Source organism: Melanostigma gelatinosum, assembly GCF_949748355.1.
Source record: "Melanostigma gelatinosum genome assembly, chromosome: 3".
Taxonomy (NCBI): domain Eukaryota; kingdom Metazoa; phylum Chordata; class Actinopteri; order Perciformes; family Zoarcidae; genus Melanostigma; species Melanostigma gelatinosum.
The window spans coordinates 16,976,371-16,997,328 of record NC_136636.1 but is presented as its reverse complement, the minus strand read 5'-3'; the positions used below and the strand labels follow the sequence as shown (position 1 = coordinate 16,997,328).

Sequence of the window (20,958 nt, the reverse complement as noted above, 5' to 3'; positions counted from 1 at the left end):
CCTGCTCAGCTCAGTACATGGTGTTACCTGAGTTCACGTCTTTTTAGTCAAGAGAGACTCGAAGTATTAGAAGTGAGATTACATGAATGTTTTAAGTGAACGTGGCTTTCTGAGAGTCCCGTATCACCACAGGCTCTTCCACATTTCTAGGAAAATATTTCAAGGTCTTTGCCTGACAAAAGCCTTGAAGATCCAGTCTTTGTATGCTGCTTTAGTGCTGCACCTGTACCCAACTGGGGTTAGACGTGCACACTCTGCTTCACCCACACTAATATACTTAAACAATACACAGCACAACCGGTCACCTGCTCGACCCATTTCTATGAGAGACAGCGAGTGAGACGGCTGACAGTGGCACGTCAGTGGCTAGCGTCAGTCAGGTGTCACAACTGTGGCAAGTGAGCGGCACTCGTTCGGCAGCCGTGAAGAAGCTGCCGAGCTGAGCGGGCGGAGCCACATTTCTAGTCAGTGAGGTGCCACAGTCCTGACACCTGACTGATGCTTGCCACAGACTAGCCACTGCGGGGCCAGTGCCACGAGGAGGATCTCGGCCTTGCTGATTTATAAGGCGTCAATTGCGGCCAAGAAACTCACTGCAAGTTCCTGAATGTGTTGTGAGTTACAGTAGGTCACTGAAAGAGATTAAATAATATTTACCAAGTGTCTACATTGTATTAGTCACACGTCAAAGCTTGTACTCTAAACATATCTTGAAACTCATTAAGTTAACCACTGGTATTAACACTTTGTTGACCGTTAAAAGGCAAATACTAGGTCATACTGTTTTGGGTAATTGCTGTGACGGAGGGTCAGATGAGGCCTTCAGGTATCGTCAAGCCCTGAAGTTGAACACAGCGCAATGACACAAAGACATCATGGTTTTGGTAATGCTTGATTTCATGGGTCCCTTAATTCCTAATAGCGTTCTTGATGTTCCCAGGAAAATGACTATGTAATATGGTTCTGATTATAGCATAATCACTTCTCAGAAATCAAAGTAAATACTCACTCATTACTTATTTGCTGTTGGAAACTTTATTCTTCATATTTGTTCAACTGAATGCTTGCCTTTAAATACTTTTCCCATAATTGCATCTCACCTGCCATGCAAACAATACAAAAAAACTCAAGTTACGCAAGCAGTTAACTGGCAGTCAATCAACTTCCTGTTTTCCTTAAATAATAATAAGTACCAAATTAAGTCCAAGAAACTCACAGGAAAATATTTCAGAAATGTCAGACCCAGAAAATCAAGCGTTTTTCTGTAAAGTTCATGTCATTTTCTGGTAAATTATAAATGAAGCTCATTCACATCAACATCTCTAAACTAATCAGAACAAGTGTAGATTTGTGCAACCTGGGATTTATTTCATAATACTATAGACATACTCTTAAGACTTTAATTGACAGGAAATTCCTCAAAGGACACAAGGATGAGGCTACCGTTTATAGACAATCATTACAAAACTATTATCCAAAAGGATGAGTCGCCTGAAGTCATTACATCAGGTGTCGACTGACCATCCTACTAGAAGTACCTGCAGATAAACACTGCGTGAGCTCAGTGGCGTCTTCTTAGCTTCACTAGATGACAATGAAAGCACAAACAATGACACTCATGTAAAGTGATCAGGTCAACCAGGCTGGGATGTCCAACTTGTTTTCTGCACATAATGTAACATGAATGAAACCTGATCATTTGAATGTGATGGAGAATCATCAGCGGGATGTGAAACGACACGTTTTCAAGTTCCGTCACGGGGACGTGCCACCACGTATGACGCATGGCGGCCCAGCCCTGCTCTGGCAGGTCCAGTTTGTTGTTATTCCAGTTCATGTTGAGCCCAAACACTCAACATACATAAATTATTTGCATATCCTGTTTTGTAACACACTTGATCTATCTAAGAAAATCAAAGAACTAGTCTGAGAAAGGTAGCTTAAGTTCATTTCACGCCTCATCTTAACTTACTGCCGTGAATAGTTACAGCATAGGAATAGACCGTCTTATCTGTGGGATACATTCACTGTCCGCGAGGACATTTTCCTTCTTGTTACAGTAATAAAATAATATAAAAACATACAATTAAATATCATCGCAATTATTTTCTACCACAGTTCGATTTTAAAAACGTACTGACGCTGTTTTTTTGCCCCGACTTTCTGATGGAAAGCAGTGATCCAATGACATGCTTTCTAGTTAAGGTAAAGGAATACTACGCGCTTGAAAGGGTTCATTCCTTCTTAAATCGTGTAAAACTTGTGTAGTGTTGTAGAGATTCCAGTAGTCGATGTCTGTCAAGTCCAACAAGAGTCAAAGGGGGGTGTTCAAAAATATCTTGGAACCAGTGTACAAACTATTGTTGAGTGAGGCCGAGCGCCAGGAGAGTCCTATAGAAGAGATAAGAAGCCGTTCTCCGTGGAGTCTTGCTGGTCAGATTTCCCGCCTCGAGAGCTCTTGCTGGGGTTCGGGGTGGTTGAATACTTTTGGGGGTATCTGATGAACAGACGGTCCTCCTCCTTTTTAATCCACCGTAGAAGCTTAGTGATAGCGGTGATAGCGCAGGCCTTCGTCACCAGAGGACTGAAGCAGGTGTACAGCTCAAACTTACTCGTGACCTACAGCAGAGAGGAACAGAGAGGTGTTATTTTAGCAAACTGAAACAATCAGGCAGTGTGCACATTGTTATAAGTAGTATTGTTTCTCATTTTGGGAAATACTCTTATTCGCTTTTTTCCTTCTGAGAGTTGGAGAAGATCGGTACTGTTTGTTTAACATGAAGCTACAGACACCTAACCCTCTGTGTGGATCCTCTGCTGTGGCTCCAGGGCTGCACACCTGGAGAGTAATCAGCATCATGGGACACACCTGGGCCCAGTGTGCCCCATGCAGAAAAGCCTGAGCAGCAGATCTCCCTGACCCCAATAGTGCGTTGTGGTGGCGTTTGGTTTCTGTGCCTTGTTTTTACAGTACAGTATATTCATGCCGGACATTTTCACTCATCCACTCCCTTTACAGATTCCTAAAAAGAGCCACATACCTGCACTGCTAAAGCTGACTAATTGCAATGAATAAATGCCATGACAGTATTCAGAACCAGTTGTATGCGGTGACAGTGATCATGTCTCTACATACCCAGGCTAGCAGAGTTTCCCTCTCAGCGACGTGGTAGATGAGCTTGAGGGGTCTTGAGGTGCTGTGGATGCGGCTGTGCATATAACGATAAAGGTCCAGCAGCCTCATCTTTTCCTCTTCACTGCTGTATGGGGCCTCCATCTCTGGGCTGCATGCAACAACACATTGTACAGGTTACAGACAGGAAAGGCATACAAAGTTCCCACGTAAAACAAAGATAAGAGTGGAATACAAAAACACAAGGGCTATGGTGTACTAATGACACAAAGATGCACGGCCTAACAAAACGCTCTTTTTGTAACTTTATTCTGAGCCATGTAAATAATGTTATTATTTAACATGTAGGGCTGTGATTATTTGTATGATTTCACTTTCAAGGTTTCGATTGGCGGCTGGCGTATTTAATAAAGCACCGAATGCTTTTAGTTCAGCTCATTGAGAGATAAGTGGAGTGAATTGCCAGGGTTATTGGAAGGCAATTTGAATTTCTGATCATTTTTATTTCTCTGTGTGCTTGTAACAGGAACCTCATTTTAAAAAAACACTGTATTCTGACCAGGGCACTTTGATCTTTTAACACTAACCACACTAAGCTGTATTTTCCGAATAGAGTAAATGGGCTTTCATGCTTTCTCTTATACAAGGTATTTACACTTCTTGAGACTAAGAAAATGTTATCCTCAGACACATTTATAAAACCAAAAAGAGGTATTACACATGACAAGTAGCACCGTCAAATGTGCCTACATGCAGTGTTATAATGTTTTACAAAAGCACAAATTGAATGACTTTTCTCCTTTTTTTAAACATAAGGCACCAGGTTAGGCTAAAATATCCCTGCTGTAGTTGCACAGAGAACAACAGACACACACAAACACACACCTGGTGAACTGTGTTAGCTGGCGGTAGTTGTCTGGCACATCAAAGGGCTTGTACATGAAGTGTCTGAGGTCTGAGACGCCCACCTGGCTCACGCTGTACGACTGGACTTTGGCGATGAGGCTCAGGGAGTTCTGAGCCGTCATGGCCTCCTCTATCTTCCTCTTGCACTCGGCCACGGCGTAGAACGCCTCCTTGTCTGTCGAGAGCAGCAGCAAGCAAACAGTGCATTCTGGAGGGTCCAGGTAAGAAATGTATGCATAAAAGTAACAGTCAGGATTAAAGAGGGGGAGGCAGATGGGAGTCCAGATCTCCCCGGCCTGAAAGGCAGAGGAAGCGCCGATCAGGTTGAGCAGGAGGTGGACGTCAGCGGGCTCCAGCCTGGCATCCTCGATGACCGTCTTTTCTTGGACGATGGTGAGCAGCTGGTTGTTGGCAATGAGGATGGAGAAAACCAGATTGGGGGTGATTGCTTTCAGCAGGATCTGGCTGAGAGAGTCCCTGAGCGAGGAGGCTAAGGGCAAGCAGTGTACTGCTGCAAGCAGGAAACTGGGGTCAGAATCCACCAGGTTGAGAAGACCGTCCAGGATCTTCTCTGAGCCCGCCAGGAGTCTCCTCAGGTCGTAGTTTTTCTTGTGTTCAAAGATTCGGGAGATGCTGGCCTGGGTGAGCATGCTGATGATCTGGTAGTACACATAGAGGAGCTCTCCACGGAGCTGCTGCTCAGTCTGACGACTATTGGAGACACAGACCAGCACTAGGGGCCCTTTCTGTAGAAACACCACGGTGTGCTCCGCTGATGGAAGGAAGAAAAGACATCAGAAAACATTAAGGATAATACTGGAAGTAACATTGAATGTCTACTAGCAATGCCCCTAGTGATCAACAGCTCTGCACTCAAAAATATTGGACTTTTTGTCAGTTGGTAATAACTAATGCGTCCACATTCACTAGCTGCTCCTACACATTACACAATCCTCTGTGAAATGTCTTCACTTGCTCTCATTTATGTAATTAGACAATTACATTTACAACTAGAAAAAGCATTTCCTGCTGAAAATGCGTTTGAATGCTGAAAACTGAAATTAATCGCAAAAACATTGCTGAAAATAGATATCCAATTCAAAAACAAATTGCAAAAAGCTTAATAATTCAAAAAGCTTAAAGATTACAAATATGAAAAGTCATACCACACCTCTCCTGAAAGAGCTGAACATTTTGATATTTGAACAGTTTCTGTGGCTTAAAAAAATTCATCAGTGGTGATATTTGTAGCAGTAGAAGTTGTAGTAGAAGTATTATTAGTAGTCGAAGTATTAGTAATTAGAAGAAGTAGTAGAAGACATAGTATCCGTCGTCATAGTAATAGCTGTAGTATTGGTCGTAGTATTTACTATCACAGTAGTAGTAGTAGTAATGGCAATAGAATTAGCAGTACTAGTAGCAGTCGTACTAATAGCTGTAGTAGTATTACTACTTTTAGTAGCATGAATAGCAGTAGTAGTAGTAGCAGTTGTCGTATAAGTAATAGTAGTAGTGGTAGTAATAGCAGTAGTGGTAGTAATAATATTGGAGGGGGGAAAGACCTCTAAAGATCCCTAAGCTATGCTCTCACCTGAATAGACTGAGCGGATGATATTATCTCCACTTTGAACGAAGGAAACCAGCGCCATCATGACTCCCATTGTAGATGAAAGAGCCTCTTCACTGCCATATCGGGAGTAGATGGGTTTGCCTGCTTCACTCAACACAAAAACATGCTTCCTGTGCTGCCGCCAGCTTTCAGCAGTCACATCCTCGTCACGATGAGACATAAAAGCGGGAGATTCCTGGATGCCGGCCTCCAACAAGGGAGATGACCTTCCCTTCACACCTATTCCTTGCTCCTCCAGCTTGGCTTTAGCCAGCATTGCAACGACAAACTCCCCAGAGTCGCTGCGGTCATTGTCAGTGGCGGCATCCTCGGTTCCTTCGTCAAGTGTCTGGGAAGACGCATTGTTCTGACACTCAGAGATTTCTGCCTCCTCAGTCTCTAGCTTAGTTACCTGCTTAGATTGTGGCTCTGCGTCCACACTTTTCTCCTCTGCCGTCACATCTGACAGGATTGGTTTTGAAGGCTCCTGTTTGTCAACAGTGGTACTGTTGTTTCTCTCCACCGGATCAGGAAACATGTGATTCCCCAAGAGGGAGAGAGAAGTCGCCAAGGTGTCAGCTGAAATTATAACAAAAATGTAATTATGACATGAATGATAAAGAGTAAGCTGTAAGCTAATTAAGACATTTAATGAAAGATGAAATCATTTACCAGGTGGATTGCTCTCACAGGGTGGATCACAAATCTTCACTCCCTGTGCCTCTCCTTCTTGATGATTGTCTCTCTCCATGATAACATCCCAGTCTCTACAGATTAAAACACACACACCTCAACCAAACAATTCAGAATAATCAGCTGTATACCCAATGTGCTTCGGTGGTCGAAGTTGAACCTTGCATGCATCACATTATCATATGAATAGGAGCACTCATACTGGACCTGTGGGCACGTCACATGAGTACAAGAGAAAACTGGTTACAGAGAATTACAACTACAAGATACCAGACTCTGGAATTTAACACTGATTACAACCTCCAGCAGTCTGGCTCATGTATACTGCAGACAAACGACAGTCGCCTGGACGCAGAGACGAAAGTATTTGACCGCCAGAACTCGTTTCTAACAGCTTAACTTACTTGTAAAGCTAATGTGGGCTTCTCTGCTCACTTGCTCACGTTAAAAAAGCCTACTTTTTTTTACTCTGATAAATATTTGACTGTGTATTTCGATGCTGGCTGTAGTTACATGGCTAACATTGACCGCTAGCAAGCGAAACACACACACACACACACACATCAATTTCATGGCCTCGACTTATCAGTGAGCTTTGCAAGCAATCGTGGTCAGCTAAAATTAGACAGATAAAGACAAAGAATAACACTTACGATTTTGTACTGTCGAAACGTAGGGTTGTACATCTAATTCACGAGATCAACTTTCGTCAGCAGCCCGGCAGCAAACAAGCTGTCAAGAATGAGAAGCAGAAAACAAATTTTCCTCTTACGAGAGCAGACATCCGGAATCTCTACTGACAAGCTAAACTGACCAATCAGTCTACTCGGTGGTACCGACAGGCTAAACTGACCAATCACTCTACTCGGTGGCACCGGCTAGCCCCGCCTAGCCCCGCCTCCTCATGTCACATTCCAGATAGCGATGTAACATTTGAGCTGGATAAGCTAAATATACAAAGTGTTTTCGGATCTTTCAACGATTTGAAATAAACATGTACGGACTGTATCGCTTTCAATAATACAACTATAAAACAGGGATGGCTACATGCCTTTTCAGGGAAGACATTAGGGGATGTTTTTGATATGACAGCTAACGTAGCCAGCAGCTAATTAGCCACATTTGTACGCTGCTCATAGTGTTCCATAAGGACATCTTAAATGTAAGTGTCTACTGGGTTGACCACGGAGATCCGTGTCTACTGAGCTAACCGCAGTGAAATCTTAGGAAGAAAGACTATACGTTATTTTACCTCTTATCCTGAAGCGTGTTGGATCTGTAGTGTTATTTTTGTCGTCTGACATAAGTGCCCTGTGTGTCCGTTGAGATAAAATGTTTGTTTTAGGCCACACTGACGTTTAAATACGATATTTTCAGGCCAGTTGAAGGTTTAAACGTAATTCTCTCCGGCCAACCGTGCATTCCTGGTGGACAGTATTGTAAATATGATAACATACTACTGTGGATCCAACCCTTTGGCACATAAGTAATTTAGTGTAGACATAATAATATGTGCAGTTTAGCTAAAGAAGAAATACAAGATAACACTATTTCTTTGAAGGATGTTGTTTACCGTAGCGGGGCTGCTCTACGTAACCTACGTCACTTCCGATTCCTCAACCCTCACCATACAAACGTCGTAACGGTAAAGATGACGATGTTGTTCTCATTTCTGGATGTCGTACGCTAACGTTACATCGGCAAAGCGATGTTCTTACATTTATCTAGTGATGGCGAGATGAAGCCTCATGAGGCCTCGTAACACTTTAGCCAATTGGTTCGAGAAAGGGTTCATTACTCGGTGCTTCATGTGCACACGATACCACCTACTGGCCAAGTGTATAATCACAGGCAGCTGTATCTGAACCACATAATGTGATGCATTGAATTGTTGTGTCTGTTATGGCTGTTGGGAATGACTGAATTACAAAAATGTATGACCAAATCATTTCTGTACATAAATTATGACATATGTGCATAATAAAATATTTTTTTAATGTGTTCTGTGTGTGTACATTTTCCCAAAATGGTAGTATCATGTTATGGCAGGTTGTGTAATAATGTTATTATGCCACTTTAGGAAAATGGCATGGGCTTAAGCAGGCAGAGGACAGTGAAAGTGCTTGTGGAACTAGGAAGAGGGGACTGAATATGCTTGTGGAACTTGGACAGTGATGTACAGGACAGGGGACATTTGATTCATTTTTATTCAGAAATAACAGTTTCTCAACAGTGTTTGGTTTTAAACGATTCCTTTTTTTTGACACGACCTCTCCGGCCTTTGACAACACCCTTTCACAGGCTACAGAAGATGCTGGCGTGCACAAAAACGCAAACACATATGCCCTGAATCCAACATCATCCACAAGACTGATGGGCTGTGTGTCCGTCACTATCATGGAGACGAGGGCTTCATCCAGCGCTTGTTTTCTGGTGGCTGGTTAAAAGAGAATAAATACAGTGTCTGTTACCTGTCTTAATTTGCACAATACACAAAAGTGAACAGGGAAAAATTGTGATGGTGCATTTGTAATATTGTAATGACTTACAATGGCTGGCTGAAGCTCCAGTTTCCTCCTTATTCTCATGCAAGGCACGGTGATGCCTTAGCATGGATGAGGTGTTATTGTACCCCAACTCCTTGGAGCACAATAAACACCTCACCTTTGAATAAAATAAGAAACTGTGAAAAATACAGTTCTTGATAAGCAAACCTAATGTCTCTGAAATAGAGTTAGCTTTAGCTTACCTTATTAGGAGTTATCAAATCAAAGTGTTCCCACACAGGGGAAACCCTCCTCTTCCCAGCTGGCTCCATCACCTATCCTTCTCTCCTCACTCTCCTAACTCTCCAAACTATCTCTCTCTCTCTAAACTCTCCAAACTATATAAACGCTATCCAAACTATCTCTCTCTCTCCAAACTATCCAAACTCTCAACTGACCGCAACTCTCCACCTACAACCCACATTTTGAATGGAGCGTGAGTGGTTTATATAGCTGTCGAACCTCCCGGCAAACTCTGAACCACTTCCCGAAGCAGTCACGTGGTACAGCCGGGCAGCGAGGCTTCGGACGTCATCATTTTTGGCTCCTCCCCTACATGAAGCACGCCTCGATACGCGCTTCAAGGAAACGCCCCCTCCATTACTCGACACACGCTTCGAAGCGTCGACACATCTCGTAACATCACTACATTTATCCATCGGATGAGGAGTTTACCATATTGATTTCACGTAACGTAAGCCGAATAGCCGGGCACTATGGCGGAACCGTGGGATTTTGAGTTTTTGTCCCGCATCGGTGACAGCTGCCTGTCGTTCCTATCCGAATTTGTTGACGACTGGCTCGCCAACGATATGAGAGTTTCCATATTCAAAATATTACTCGGCTGGTTAATTTTAAGTCTTGTCGCAATTCACTTTGCATGGAAAATCTACGGGAATACAGTCAACGATATGTATTATCGACAAGGTGAGTTTTCTTCGACCGTACCGCTACATCAACTTGCTAAGCTAAACTAGTGCTAGCCACGTTGGCCTCATCTCTGTTGGTGTTCATGTTCAGGGACTGGACAGAACGGAGGCACACCTGACACAGCACCCCACCTGAGTGGATGGTAGGTTTCTGATCGTCCGTGTCGCTTCAAACAGGTAGATTATCCTCCTCACACAGTCTGGTGCAAAGCCGGTTTTAGGATCTTTGCCTAGCATTTCTTCTGATTGAGTGAGCATCCAATGGTGGAGGGAGACTGCTTCTAGTTGAATGGATACAGAGTAATTATGTTCTGTCAACTGAAGCTGCAGCATATATTGCCAACATATCACTGATGGTGGTGGGGTAAAAAAAAAGTGTATACTAGCGTTGTAGATGTTTTGTCACACTTAAATTATATTACAGTTACTGCTGTTTAAAATAGTATTGTCAGTAATGACATTGTGTTCTTGCAGGGAAAGCAAAGCAGGAGATGCCCCGAAGACTCATCGAGATTAACAGGACAATGGTGTTGGACTTTTGACTTTATCCAAGTGAGAGCCGGACTCTAGTGATGAGACAGTTCACTGATAATAAGGCTTCTTCAGTGCATTCATGGATGCACTCTCCGGCAACTGCATAGAAAAACATCTGTTATGCAAACCAGCTGTGTCACACTGATCTGAATGATGTATGTAAGGAACAATAGACTCTATGCTTCAAGTCTGTTGGAATACAGAGCCACAAAAAGCAGGTTTACATCTTCAATGATTTTTGCATGATATGTTAACCACTGGGTTTCTCATAACATGCAAGGAGCATTGTGTGAGCTTAATGGGAGATATCGATATATTGGGCCTGATTTGAGTGTTGACCCTCTTTGGCCCTTGTTTTGTTTTCTAGCTTTTCTCACAGTGAAGTTTTGTGTCGAAGTGAAAACAAATCCCTACGAATTTATCAAAATTGGGTTTAAATAAACCTACACGAGCAAATCCACCCTGTTTATGGCACACTTTGAATGAAAATCACCTGTGTGTAATCAAGGTGTGACAGATGATGGAACAATATGTATCTGAAAACAGTCAGCTGGTTAATCAACTTCTTGGCAAAAACTACACCATGAAAACAAAGCACCATCCTTCAGAAATCTGTAACAAAGTAAAAATTAGGAAAATGATAAAAAAGAATTGCACGGCATATTAATGAGGGAGGCACTGTGGTGGTTAGCACTGTCACTGTTGTTGAGACACAGTACAAACAACATTGTTCTCACTTTACATCTACAGGGGGGGAAAAACACTTGCATGAGATCTGGGCTGTAGCACAAATTACAAGTAACCCACCATGAAGCTGTGCAGCAGGACCTAGTGGCTTTTGATGATGGAGGGTAAAGTTAATGCCACAAAAAGGGAAGTTCTGGAGGAGAAGCTGCTACATTAAGCAAGAAAACTAAGCTAAAATGGCTTTAGAATAACAATTGAAATGTCCTATGGTAGTTATTCAGTGTCCACACCTCAGACTGTTCATCCTGTCATTCAAAGGTGCTTGAGCAGTTTTGCAAAGAATGGGGGGGATGCAATATTCAGATTTGCAAAGCTAAAACCAACCTATACATATTTGGTAGATTCAAAGCTGTAATTTCTGCTAAAAGTGCCTTTTTACTTGGGTTAATCATTTTTACATATTTGTGCTTTTCAATTTGTTTCATTTTGATACTAGTTTTTCTGTTTGTGTCAAAAGCGTAGTTAATAGTCAAATACAATCTAAAATATGAATAAGTCAAAGGGGCATTGAATTGTATCTGACAAGTTACAACAATTATAATGGCAAAGACAAGTTAGTACAAGACAATGTACTACAGTGTGCATTTACTGAAATGTTCTGATATACACAGTCCTGAAATAAACAACAAAATCAGACCAGTGGCAAAGAGAATACATGTTTTGTGTAAATAGCTTGATTGATATTAAATTTGCTGTGTTTGAAACTACTGGTGTTTTTAATGCCTCTAATTGCAAGTGCTGGATGGTAAAAATATTTTTCAGTGATTTAAGAAAGATCAGTAAAATTACTATTTCTAAACTTTGAAACCTTAAAGCTGATAACACTTTGTTAGAATTTAATCTAACAATACCAGTCATACCTCCAAATAGATAGTCGATGAAAAAAACGGGTACTACAAAACCAAGTCAAATAGACTCATTAATGCATTTATTTATCCAGATCTGCTGGACCAAGATTATTTTATATGCGTTTTATATGTTAAAGGGAATGGGTGGAATGAGTAGCATGTGCACGTCCATCACATTGGTGCAGGTTAGGCCAGGTACAAGTAAGCGCTGCCCAGCAGAAAGACGGGTAAAAAAAGTGTAAGAATCATTGTTGGTAAGGAAGTTGTCGACGTCCAGCCCCTGTGCTTGTGCCTCTTCATATAACCCCCCATCAGTGATGGCCCCTGCTGCCTCAGTGGGTCCATCCTGACCATCGGTTCCACCACTGAGGAACACGGGACCATTAGGCGGAAGCTTCAGGTCTCTCAGCTCCAGTCCCACTCGCAGAGCCAGCTCCTGGTTTCGACCACCTCGACCCTTGCCTGTCAGCGCCACGGTGGGCTCACCTCCAGCTAACAGACACGTGGAACCCCATCCTTCCGTACGCCCTTCACCCAAGACCTGCATGGTGCGGCAGAGGTCCCAGCTCGCCACGCCTACTTCAGGCCCCAGCCTCAGCAGCTCAGCCGCAATCTCTGGAGGAGGTTCCTCTCGAGAACAGGCAAAGCGAGCCAGGAGGCCGTATAGTCGGGAGACTGACCTCACATCGCCACACACTCCCGGTGCCAGCATGACAGGGCGGAAACCTAACTCCCGAGCACGGCGACCTGCCCATTTGAGGGCAACGCTGTTGGAGCCAATCACAGTATTGAGAACGCGTCCTGATTTATTAGATTCACCTTTATTCTCCCTCCACTTCGGCATTGGTTTTCCAAGAACTTCCTTTACTGAGGCTGGTAGGCAGTTCAGCAGCTTGTAACGTTCAAGGACTGAAAAAACTTCTTCAGGCCACACCTCACTCCACACGGTGGGGCCACTGGCTATCAAGTCCAGGGGGTCCCCAATTACATCGGACAATATCAGTGACACCACCTGTGAAGGGGTGATATTCAAAATACAATGCTGGAATGAGTTCCCCACTGCAATAAACAGCCAATTAAGTAAAAGTATGTTACCTGAGCTGGGTGAGCACAATGCGCAAGGCCTCCACCCTTTAACACAGAAAGGGCCCGTCGCACAGTGTTCAGCTCCTGAATTGTGGCACCAGCACCTGCAAGTTTGCGGGTCACATCCTGTTTCTCTTGCAGTGAGACTGGTGGGATGGGGGCAGGTAAGAGCGCAGAGCCTCCACCTAAACACAGGTTCACCACCTTGTATTAGAGATTTACATTTAAAAAGGTATGAAGAAAAATAAAAACAAATTTTTTACCTGAAATCAGTACAAGTAGCAGGTCTTTCTCCGTCAGTTCACTGGCCAACTGCTTGATCCCTTCAGCTGCCTTCTGGGCATCAATGTCAGGCAAGTTGTGTTTAGCTCCCTCCATCACTCTGATGCGACTCGTTTCTTTTAACAAGAGATGACTGTGATGGGAGTGAGAAATGTTATTACGCTGCTTGATCTTATTTTTGTATAATACTTTAAGTTGCTTACATACTTTTGCTTACTTTTTTCCATGCTGCTGTAACATCTGCTGAATCCCATGTGGCACGCTTATTACTCCTTTCACCAAATGATCCCCCATAATCCTCTCTGCCTCAGCAGCCATTCCCAGTACAGCTTTTCCAAAGCCAACCAAGTGCAGGTTGTGCTCGAGTGTGAATTTATGGCCACTGATAATGACCGAGTCCTCTTTGCGCTCTATACTCTGCCGGACCACCGTGTCTGGCTGCACAGCTTCCACTGCGGCTGCAAACACCTTGCGTGCCCGCGAGTCCATTGACATTTTGCACAACATAGGTTTTGTCCTGCTCACGTGGACCAGAAAAGGCTGAGGCCGAAACAGGGAAAGAACACGGGCCATGGACAGTTCAGTGGGTCTGAGCTGAAATTGCCTGAGAAATTAAAAAGTCAGTTTCCACAAAAACATGTTATTTAAAAAAAGACCACAATGAATACAACCATGGTGTAGTGAATACTGTAGTAAAACTATATCACAGTGAGGTAATTGCAAAACTTGAATTACTAGCACGATGCATTGAAGATTAAAATGTCAGTGACATTTGCAGCATTGTAATAAATAAAAATGTCTGTGGCCAAGAAATCAATACTTATATTCTAACACTGTATTATACTTGCGGTTAATAAGCTGTACAGTCCTCGGACTGATTGGTAGCTCTGATCTCGCCCGGTTAAATCGAAATACTTAAGAAGTACACAAGTGTGTGATGCTGTTGTATACTCTACTCACTTAATGAATAATGTGGCCATGTGTTGCTTGTTAGCTCACTTGTAAAGGCTAAAAACAAAGTGTTCAGACTATTGCCTACCTTTTGTGTGTAAAACAACCAGAACCGTACATAGATAATAGCTGTAATCATCCTAATACAGTTACACATTTCCCGGTAAAACGGTGCTTTCTGAAGACGCATGAGGTGGCCTACCTGTGAAGGTTGCAAAATGGAATATAAAGCCTGTGGGTTCCTGTGGAAGCCTGTTCTATGCCCTCCACCTCAGCAGTAAGGCAGTGTAGCAGAAATCTGACCAGAGACTGACTGGAGTTGTGTACCCTGTGTGTAATGATTGACTTGAATGCTCCACAGAACACATCCAACCACTGATCACTGATTACACCTCTGTGCATTTGTCCGTTGTTTTGTTTTTTTCCCCGGACTGGGGGAAGAAAAAAAAAAAAAGAGTAGTACTATCTGACAGACTTTGGAGCTATTCGTGCTGCAGCACAGTTCAAAGGCTACAAAACCAAAAATTACTTTACATTGAAGTCATGTGCACACTGGTTGCAAGTCCTGTTTTCTCTGAGTTGTGAAGACACCGGCATTCATAATGTTTGAAAAGGCATGTAGTGTGCACGGTTCGTTTGTGAGAGCTGAAAGTCGCCTTTTTGCTCCTTTGTAGAAATAGCAGGGAGACAAGAAAATTCAATTTGATGTTAAATGTTGGTACTGACCCAATGGGACTTCAGGTCATATAGTGTTGGAAAGTTGCCCTTTTGATGTTTTTATGCTTATTCAGTATAGAACAGAACAAAAGATAAGTGTGACATGTCATCACGTTGAACAGATTATTTTGAGGATGAAGAATAAAAACTGTTTTGTAAATTATCAGATCAGCACAGCTCCTAAGAAATAGCACATTGCCCACTGGGGGTGGGTGAGTTAAATTCACTGTTGGTGTCTTTTCCTTTAACATCTCTGGTTGTACGAGGCTATTGTGGGCAATGTTGCAAATCAGAGAGCAGGAATGCTTTATAGCAATATTAGATTTTGATTTGACTTTTTGCACCAATGTGAAGTACTTTGGTTTGGCAGGTATCAGATGAGCCAAAGACAGACAGCCCCCTCTGATTGAAAATGTGTGGATAGAAAATGCATTATATTATGATAGCAAAATTACATATACCTTGATAGAGGATCACCTCTGCCTACCCTTAGCACACACTTGGTAAAATGTAAAATCACCATATTTGAAACATTTGTTTGCATTTGACCCTTCACGAAATAAAAGTGTCTTAAGTTTGCACATTGGTGTTTTAACACTTGTTAAATTACTTTAATAGTTAGTCACTTAACATGTACTTCTCTTTTATTGTGCACATGTATGTCTATGTGAGTAATCATGTTAAAAGGTCAAAATGGCTGCCAAAGTTTAATCGAACGTTCCCCGAAGTGATGTGGATTATATTTAAAACCGTTGACACAATGCTGCGTCCACACTACGAGCAAACACAGCAACATTATACAAGTGATTTTTAATAGCAGCGCGGTGGCTGTTAACGTATGATGGGAAAGATAAATTGTCGAGCAGCTGATATGATCGTGAGATAATATTTCAGAATTTATATTTGCCGAGTATGTGTGCAAAATGCACATACGACTCTGTTTTTTTGCATATCCCTCGATATAATGTTACTTACGCATAACAGCTGAGAGTCTCCTCTTCTGTAGACCCCCTCCTTGAGACGAAGCTGCAAAAGTTTATTTAATTTATTTATTTTATCCAAGACTCTCCCCTGTGAGCTCCGGAATCCAACCAGACAATAACTTGTGTGCCCAAGATACAAACAATTCACACTTCAGGGATCCGTATGTTTTTGTTAATTCCTTAATGTTGTTTATGACATCGGACCCACTTGTTCAACTATCGCGATAACTGCTATTTCCGACCAACGCGCGTGTCAAACGATGAGTTGCGCATCACCGCGGTCGAGGAGGCGGGGCTTGGTTTTCCCTCCCTCCCCCCTCTCCCGTGGATCAGAAGTATCGCAGGCGGGCTTTCGTCGCTGTTTTTGAATTATACTTCTTTAAAAACAACAACTGCTCGCACAATTGTAGTTCATATACGTGCATCTGAATTAAGTGACATTTGTAAATTGATTTAAAGTAGAACGAGGGCCTGCTTCCCCTCAGACAGACAGAGGCCACCATGAAGCTCACGGACAATGTGCTGCGGAGCTTCAGAGTAGCTAAGGTGTTCCGGGAAAACTCAGACAAAATTAACTGTTTCGATTTCAGTTCAAACGGAGAATCGATTATTTCCAGCAGCGACGACGATTCCTTAGTCCTGTACGACTGCACAGAGGGAAAGTAAGTGGATTTGTTCATTTGCTCTGTTGTTCTTGACGTTAGCTAGTTGCTATGCTAGCTAGCGAGGCCTGCTGCACTGCGCTCAGGAATGAATGAGATGTAACGTGTCTGTATGTGCGTGCAGTTTGACAGATTTTTGCAGTTGTTTTCAGTTTCTATTGTCTTACGTTATACGGTAGTAAGTAACAGTCATATGCATATGTAACGTTTGTCATCGCAGGTTGAAGTAGATCATAATCAGTTAAAGTCACGCGAGTTGTACTTGAGTTACAGCTCGTAACTGTTGTGTTTGAGTTCTTAAATAAACCTCTCAGTGGTGGATATCTGGGCTTAGCTCGTCAATATCAATACGTTTGAGTGATATGTCAACATAAATAGTAATGAGGTAACGTTAATGCGCAGAGAAAAGCCAACCATTTTGATATTACACTAATGTTATTAAAATTAAAACAGTTGCTGGTTGTAACTTCTTGAATGTGAACATTTGCTGCTTTTTCTCTTTTTTTATGCAACTGTAAATTGTATATGTTAGTATTTGGGGTGGGCAAACCCAGCAATTTAAAATGTGTAGTTTTTAGTTTTTTACAGTTTTCTGACATTTAGTAAACCAAGTAAATAATAGATTATTAAGGAACCGATTATCCTTATTGAAATTGCAGCCTTACAATAATCTATCAGTATTTATCTGAATTACAGGTTAAAAAAAAACCCGCATCATTTAATGTCAGTGCTCAAAGCAGTGTATTTAAATTGCCGATCACCACTAAAAAGACTGTCAATATTCAGAACATAAAGATTTGGGACGAAGAAAAGGCAATTTATCTGTGCATTGAGGCTGTAACTCAGATGTGTTAACTGTAGTTGTGACATGGCAATAACTACAACAAGGCAATAATATCATCCAATGATTGAAATGCATATTCTTTTTTTCCCTCTCTCACCTCATATGATTTGTGGCAGACCTAAGAGGACTCTCTACAGCAAGAAGTATGGAGTGGATCTGATCCGGTACACACACGCTGCAAACACGGTGGTCTACAGTTCCAACAAAATCGATGGTATGTTGAGGCACAGATACGTTTTTATGTAGCATAGCATGAATAAGTTAGTTTGTGTCTAATATGATACTGTTGATAGAATTAGGAACTCATCAACGAATCAAATATCACTATGTTTTTGTTTTTACCAAAATATCTGATATGCGTGGTCGTTGATAATGGGTACAGGGCCAAACAAGTAGAGACGTTGTTGTGCATTTCACTTGGCTAGAGCTGTCGTATACACCCAGAGAAGTGAATCGCTTCACTGTAACGCAGGAGGAGACCACATTTAAATGATGTCACAATATGTAGGATAGTCTAAATTGTAAACACGATCTCCTCTTGACTTGTTAGTTCTCTCCACATTATGAGCTGTAGGGTACAGTGTGGTGGACTGTTGACGTACACGACCCCTGTGCACCGCTGCTGGATTGCGGGCCACACTGCTCACTTTGGTCTGAGGTAGTTGTTTGTACAGTTTGAGGGTCTGTGATTCTGCCCCATACAGGAGCTAACTGTACAATTGACTGCCTTGCCCACGGTCGAGTCAACTCATCACAACTGCCTGTCATCAACTTTGTGTTTGGATGCCGGCTTGTTTCTTGCTGCTGCTGCTGGTCAGGTTTCATGTCTGACACGGTAATGCCGTTTTTGTGTTATTTTTCTCAAAGATACCATCCGATACCTTTCTCTTCATGACAACAAATACATCCGCTACTTCCCTGGCCATAACAAAAGGTGAGAACTGGATTTCTGCTGGTCTGTGTGAACCTTGATTTGATGTTGTGTTGAGTTGGAAGTTCCTCGGTTCTCATGTTTTCCTCTTTTTATTTCTGTGTAACCAGAGTTACATCTCTCTCCATGTCTCCTGTGGACGACATGTTTATTTCTGGCTCATCAGATAAAACTATCAGACTTTGGGATTTGCGATCACCTAACTGTCAGGTGAGTCAGTTTTTTGTAATTTGGGTGAGAAGCCACTGTTGTTGCACTAATATGAAATTATTATTTTTTTAAAAAGCTGATTTTGACCGTCTCTTGTCATCTGTCATTAGGGTTTGATGCACCTGCAGGGGAAGCCAGTGTGCTCCTTTGATCCAGAGGGTTTAATCTTTGCTGCAGGAATAAATTCAGAGATGGTTAAACTTTATGACCTGCGGTCGTTTGACAAGGCAAGTTTGATAGGAAAAGTGAAATTAGATAGCTTTAATTTAATGGGAGCAAGATATTCACGACGCCTCTTGTCAACAGGGTCCTTTCGCCACCTTCAAGCTTCAGTACGACCGGACGTGCGAGTGGACAGGACTCAAGTTTAGCAATGACGGAAAACTCATTCTTCTTTCTACAAATGGCGGAGCCCTTCGTGTCTTGGATGCTTTTAAGGGTGCTGTGATGCATTCCTTTGGGGTAAGAGATGACAACAAAGACAGACGTCACATCTAAATCACACAGTTAGGACAGTGTTTGGAGAGCCCTGACTCGGTTAAATCCCACCGGTTCAATGACCCATTACAACGGTTGACATTAATGTTTTTTTTTTTTTTTTTTTAAATGATGAGAGTCTGATAACTCTCAGTAAATTGTTCTCTCTTGTCGTACTAATGTGCCCAAAATCCTTGCTCGTGGCTGCTGTTTTTAACCCACAGGGCTACAACAACAGTAAATGTGTAAACCTGGAGGCGTCATTCACTCCGGATTCACAGTTTGTTATGATCGGTGAGTTTCTCAGTGATGGAAATACATTAATTTATTATTTCACGGAAGGAGTTTTATCACAATCATTAAAAGCCCCAAGCGATTGGATTTTTAATTCTAACAAAGTAATGTTGTCATGAAACTTTTGTTTTGTCCGTATATGTGTCAGGCTCTGAGGACGGAAAGATCCACGTGTGGAATGCAGAGAACGGCATGAAGGTGGCGTTATTAGACGGGAAGCACACGGGACCGATAAGCTGCCTGCAGTTCAACCCCAAGTTCATGACGTTTGCGAGTGCCTGCTCCAACATGGTGAGTGGACAAGAAGCGTCACGCGAGTAGATTCCTTCATGATCCCTTTTGAAGCTGCATTAAGTAGTTAAACACAAGGGCGTCTTGAGTCTTTTGTATCTTAGGGCTCGCTTTTGATTGTTAAAACATTCTGAGGACCAGCTTCCCGAATACATGAGAGAGAAAAACAAAACATGACAGAAAACATTGCTCCTTTCAGCTGTAATGACAAAAAATACATATTGTGCTTCACTGCGGGTGTGGCTGAAGGGTGTATTCAGGGTCATATTTCCTCACCGCACACTTTGGAGCTTTTATTGACGCAGGTTGTATCATGTGTCCCTTTTTTGTTTTTTATAAAAAAAGATCCATTTTGTGTCTCTGCATGTTTGTCTCCTCGTGATGATGTGTTTTGATTAGCGTGGCGGTATTCAAACGTAGCTGGTCAACAAAATGATGTATTACGATGTATTTTTTTATTGAGCACATTTAGATATAAAAATAACTAGCTTTCTAAATTACCTAAGAATATATTTTGTATTGAATCTAACCCTTTGGCAGTACAGCCGCGTCCAACTAGGTGGTGCTGTGAGACGCATCAATAGTGGTTTAAGTTGTTATGAGGATTAAGTGTTCATAACATGTTGCTGTGATGTCACTAAACGGAGCATTTCACAGTAACAATCTTCTTAGTCACATTATTACACTTTTATTATTGTGTTTTTAGTAACACTCTGAAAGGAGGAGCATCTGAAACTGTGCACACGGGACACAACTCTGAGTGAATGTGAGCTTTTCATGTCATTCAGCTCAGCTTTCAATTATTTCCCCGCTGTCAGCAAACAGGAAAAGAGATTTAGAGATTCTTATATCTAAATGTGCGCAAGACAACGTGAAAGTAAATTAGATTACTTAGATACTTCAAGTGTGAAACGTCACCTCTGTGGAGCGCACAGAAGCACCAGCAGTTACAAAACGGTTCAAATGTGACGAAACATTTTGAATGCGTTCTTGTTTTTCAGGCGTTCTGGCTCCCGACCATCGATGACTGACGACAACACAATGCAGGCGAAGCCTCTGTTGGAGGCCAGAGTGAGCAGCTGGGTGTAAATTTCACAGGAAGCGTTACTATTAAATTCTAATTGTAAATAAGTAGTGTGCAGAAATAGATCATTTGTCTATTGTTCTTTTTTTATATTTCTATTTAACATTAAATTGTCTCATGGTAAGACGTTGGTTTTGTCACTTTATTATTGTGTTGTGATGTGTGTATATGTGTATTACACAAGTCGTATTTATCTGAGTC

The 20,958-nt window shown here is 42.1% G+C and overlaps 4 protein-coding genes across 5 annotated transcripts; 2 read left to right on the top strand and 2 right to left on the bottom strand.

Annotated features, from left to right (window-relative positions):
- Positions 1 to 1,016: 1,016 nt before the first annotated feature.
- On the bottom strand, positions 1,017 to 7,959 carry mon1bb (MON1 secretory trafficking family member Bb). The gene is made up of 7 exons (XM_079297060.1): positions 7,915 to 7,959; positions 6,995 to 7,073; positions 6,321 to 6,415; positions 5,631 to 6,227; positions 4,019 to 4,811; positions 3,137 to 3,284; positions 1,017 to 2,619 (listed from the first exon to the last, which is right to left on the bottom strand). The coding sequence occupies exons 3-7, from the start codon at positions 6,397 to 6,399 to the stop codon at positions 2,392 to 2,394; spliced, it is 1,845 nt and encodes a 614-aa protein (XP_079153186.1). The 5' UTR covers positions 6,400 to 6,415; positions 6,995 to 7,073; positions 7,915 to 7,959; the 3' UTR covers positions 1,017 to 2,391.
- A 1,548-nt stretch (positions 7,960 to 9,507) lies between these two features.
- tcta (T cell leukemia translocation altered) lies at positions 9,508 to 11,785 on the top strand. The gene is made up of 3 exons (XM_079265232.1): positions 9,508 to 9,814; positions 9,908 to 9,959; positions 10,291 to 11,785. The coding sequence occupies exons 1-3, from the start codon at positions 9,604 to 9,606 to the stop codon at positions 10,331 to 10,333; spliced, it is 306 nt and encodes a 101-aa protein (XP_079121358.1). The 5' UTR covers positions 9,508 to 9,603; the 3' UTR covers positions 10,334 to 11,785.
- Positions 11,786 to 11,967: 182 nt separating this feature from the next.
- Positions 11,968 to 16,130, bottom strand: glyctk (glycerate kinase). Of its 2 annotated transcripts, none has more exons than XM_079266394.1 (5): positions 15,957 to 16,130; positions 13,531 to 13,917; positions 13,295 to 13,446; positions 13,041 to 13,216; positions 11,968 to 12,957 (listed from the first exon to the last, which is right to left on the bottom strand). In XM_079266394.1, exons 2-5 carry the CDS (start codon positions 13,884 to 13,886, stop codon positions 12,070 to 12,072), a joined length of 1,572 nt encoding a protein of 523 aa, XP_079122520.1. In that variant the 5' UTR covers positions 13,887 to 13,917; positions 15,957 to 16,130; the 3' UTR covers positions 11,968 to 12,069. The 2 variants fall into 2 exon arrangements, with proteins under 2 accessions (XP_079122520.1, XP_079122521.1); XM_079266395.1 differs by having other exon boundaries at positions 15,964 to 16,130.
- A 155-nt stretch (positions 16,131 to 16,285) lies between these two features.
- On the top strand, positions 16,286 to 20,875 carry wdr82 (WD repeat domain 82). The gene is made up of 9 exons (XM_079265479.1): positions 16,286 to 16,626; positions 17,587 to 17,684; positions 18,338 to 18,404; positions 18,512 to 18,611; positions 18,722 to 18,838; positions 18,918 to 19,073; positions 19,313 to 19,382; positions 19,531 to 19,673; positions 20,675 to 20,875. Exons 1-9 carry the CDS (start codon positions 16,466 to 16,468, stop codon positions 20,702 to 20,704), a joined length of 942 nt encoding a protein of 313 aa, XP_079121605.1. The 5' UTR covers positions 16,286 to 16,465; the 3' UTR covers positions 20,705 to 20,875.
- The last annotated feature ends 83 nt before the right edge of the window (positions 20,876 to 20,958 follow it).

What these genes read in the sequence shown, in the direction of transcription:
- mon1bb (XM_079297060.1), bottom strand. Translation starts at nt 6,399, where the DNA reads ATGGAGAGAGACAATCATCAAGAAGGAGAGGCACAGGGAGTGAAGATT. An exon ending in CTGTGAGAGCAATCCACCTG is followed by an intron (nt 6,228 to 6,320) that starts GTAAATGATTTC and finishes TTATAATTTCAG; the next exon opens with CTGACACCTTGGCGACTTCT. An exon ending in CATCCGCTCAGTCTATTCAG is followed by an intron (nt 4,812 to 5,630) that starts GTGAGAGCATAG and finishes TCCTTCCATCAG; the next exon opens with CGGAGCACACCGTGGTGTTT.
- tcta (XM_079265232.1), top strand. Translation starts at nt 9,604, where the DNA reads ATGGCGGAACCGTGGGATTTTGAGTTTTTGTCCCGCATCGGTGACAGC. An exon ending in CGATATGTATTATCGACAAG is followed by an intron (nt 9,815 to 9,907) that starts GTGAGTTTTCTT and finishes GTTCATGTTCAG; the next exon opens with GGACTGGACAGAACGGAGGC. An exon ending in GCACCCCACCTGAGTGGATG is followed by an intron (nt 9,960 to 10,290) that starts GTAGGTTTCTGA and finishes GTGTTCTTGCAG; the next exon opens with GGAAAGCAAAGCAGGAGATG.
- wdr82 (XM_079265479.1), top strand. Translation starts at nt 16,466, where the DNA reads ATGAAGCTCACGGACAATGTGCTGCGGAGCTTCAGAGTAGCTAAGGTG. An exon ending in TGCGATCACCTAACTGTCAG is followed by an intron (nt 18,612 to 18,721) that starts GTGAGTCAGTTT and finishes ATCTGTCATTAG; the next exon opens with GGTTTGATGCACCTGCAGGG. An exon ending in TTCACAGTTTGTTATGATCG is followed by an intron (nt 19,383 to 19,530) that starts GTGAGTTTCTCA and finishes TATATGTGTCAG; the next exon opens with GCTCTGAGGACGGAAAGATC.
- glyctk (XM_079266394.1), bottom strand. Translation starts at nt 13,886, where the DNA reads ATGGCCCGTGTTCTTTCCCTGTTTCGGCCTCAGCCTTTTCTGGTCCAC. An exon ending in TTACAGCAGCATGGAAAAAA is followed by an intron (nt 13,447 to 13,530) that starts GTAAGCAAAAGT and finishes CTCCCATCACAG; the next exon opens with TCATCTCTTGTTAAAAGAAA. An exon ending in GCTACTTGTACTGATTTCAG is followed by an intron (nt 13,217 to 13,294) that starts GTAAAAAATTTG and finishes ACCTGTGTTTAG; the next exon opens with GTGGAGGCTCTGCGCTCTTA.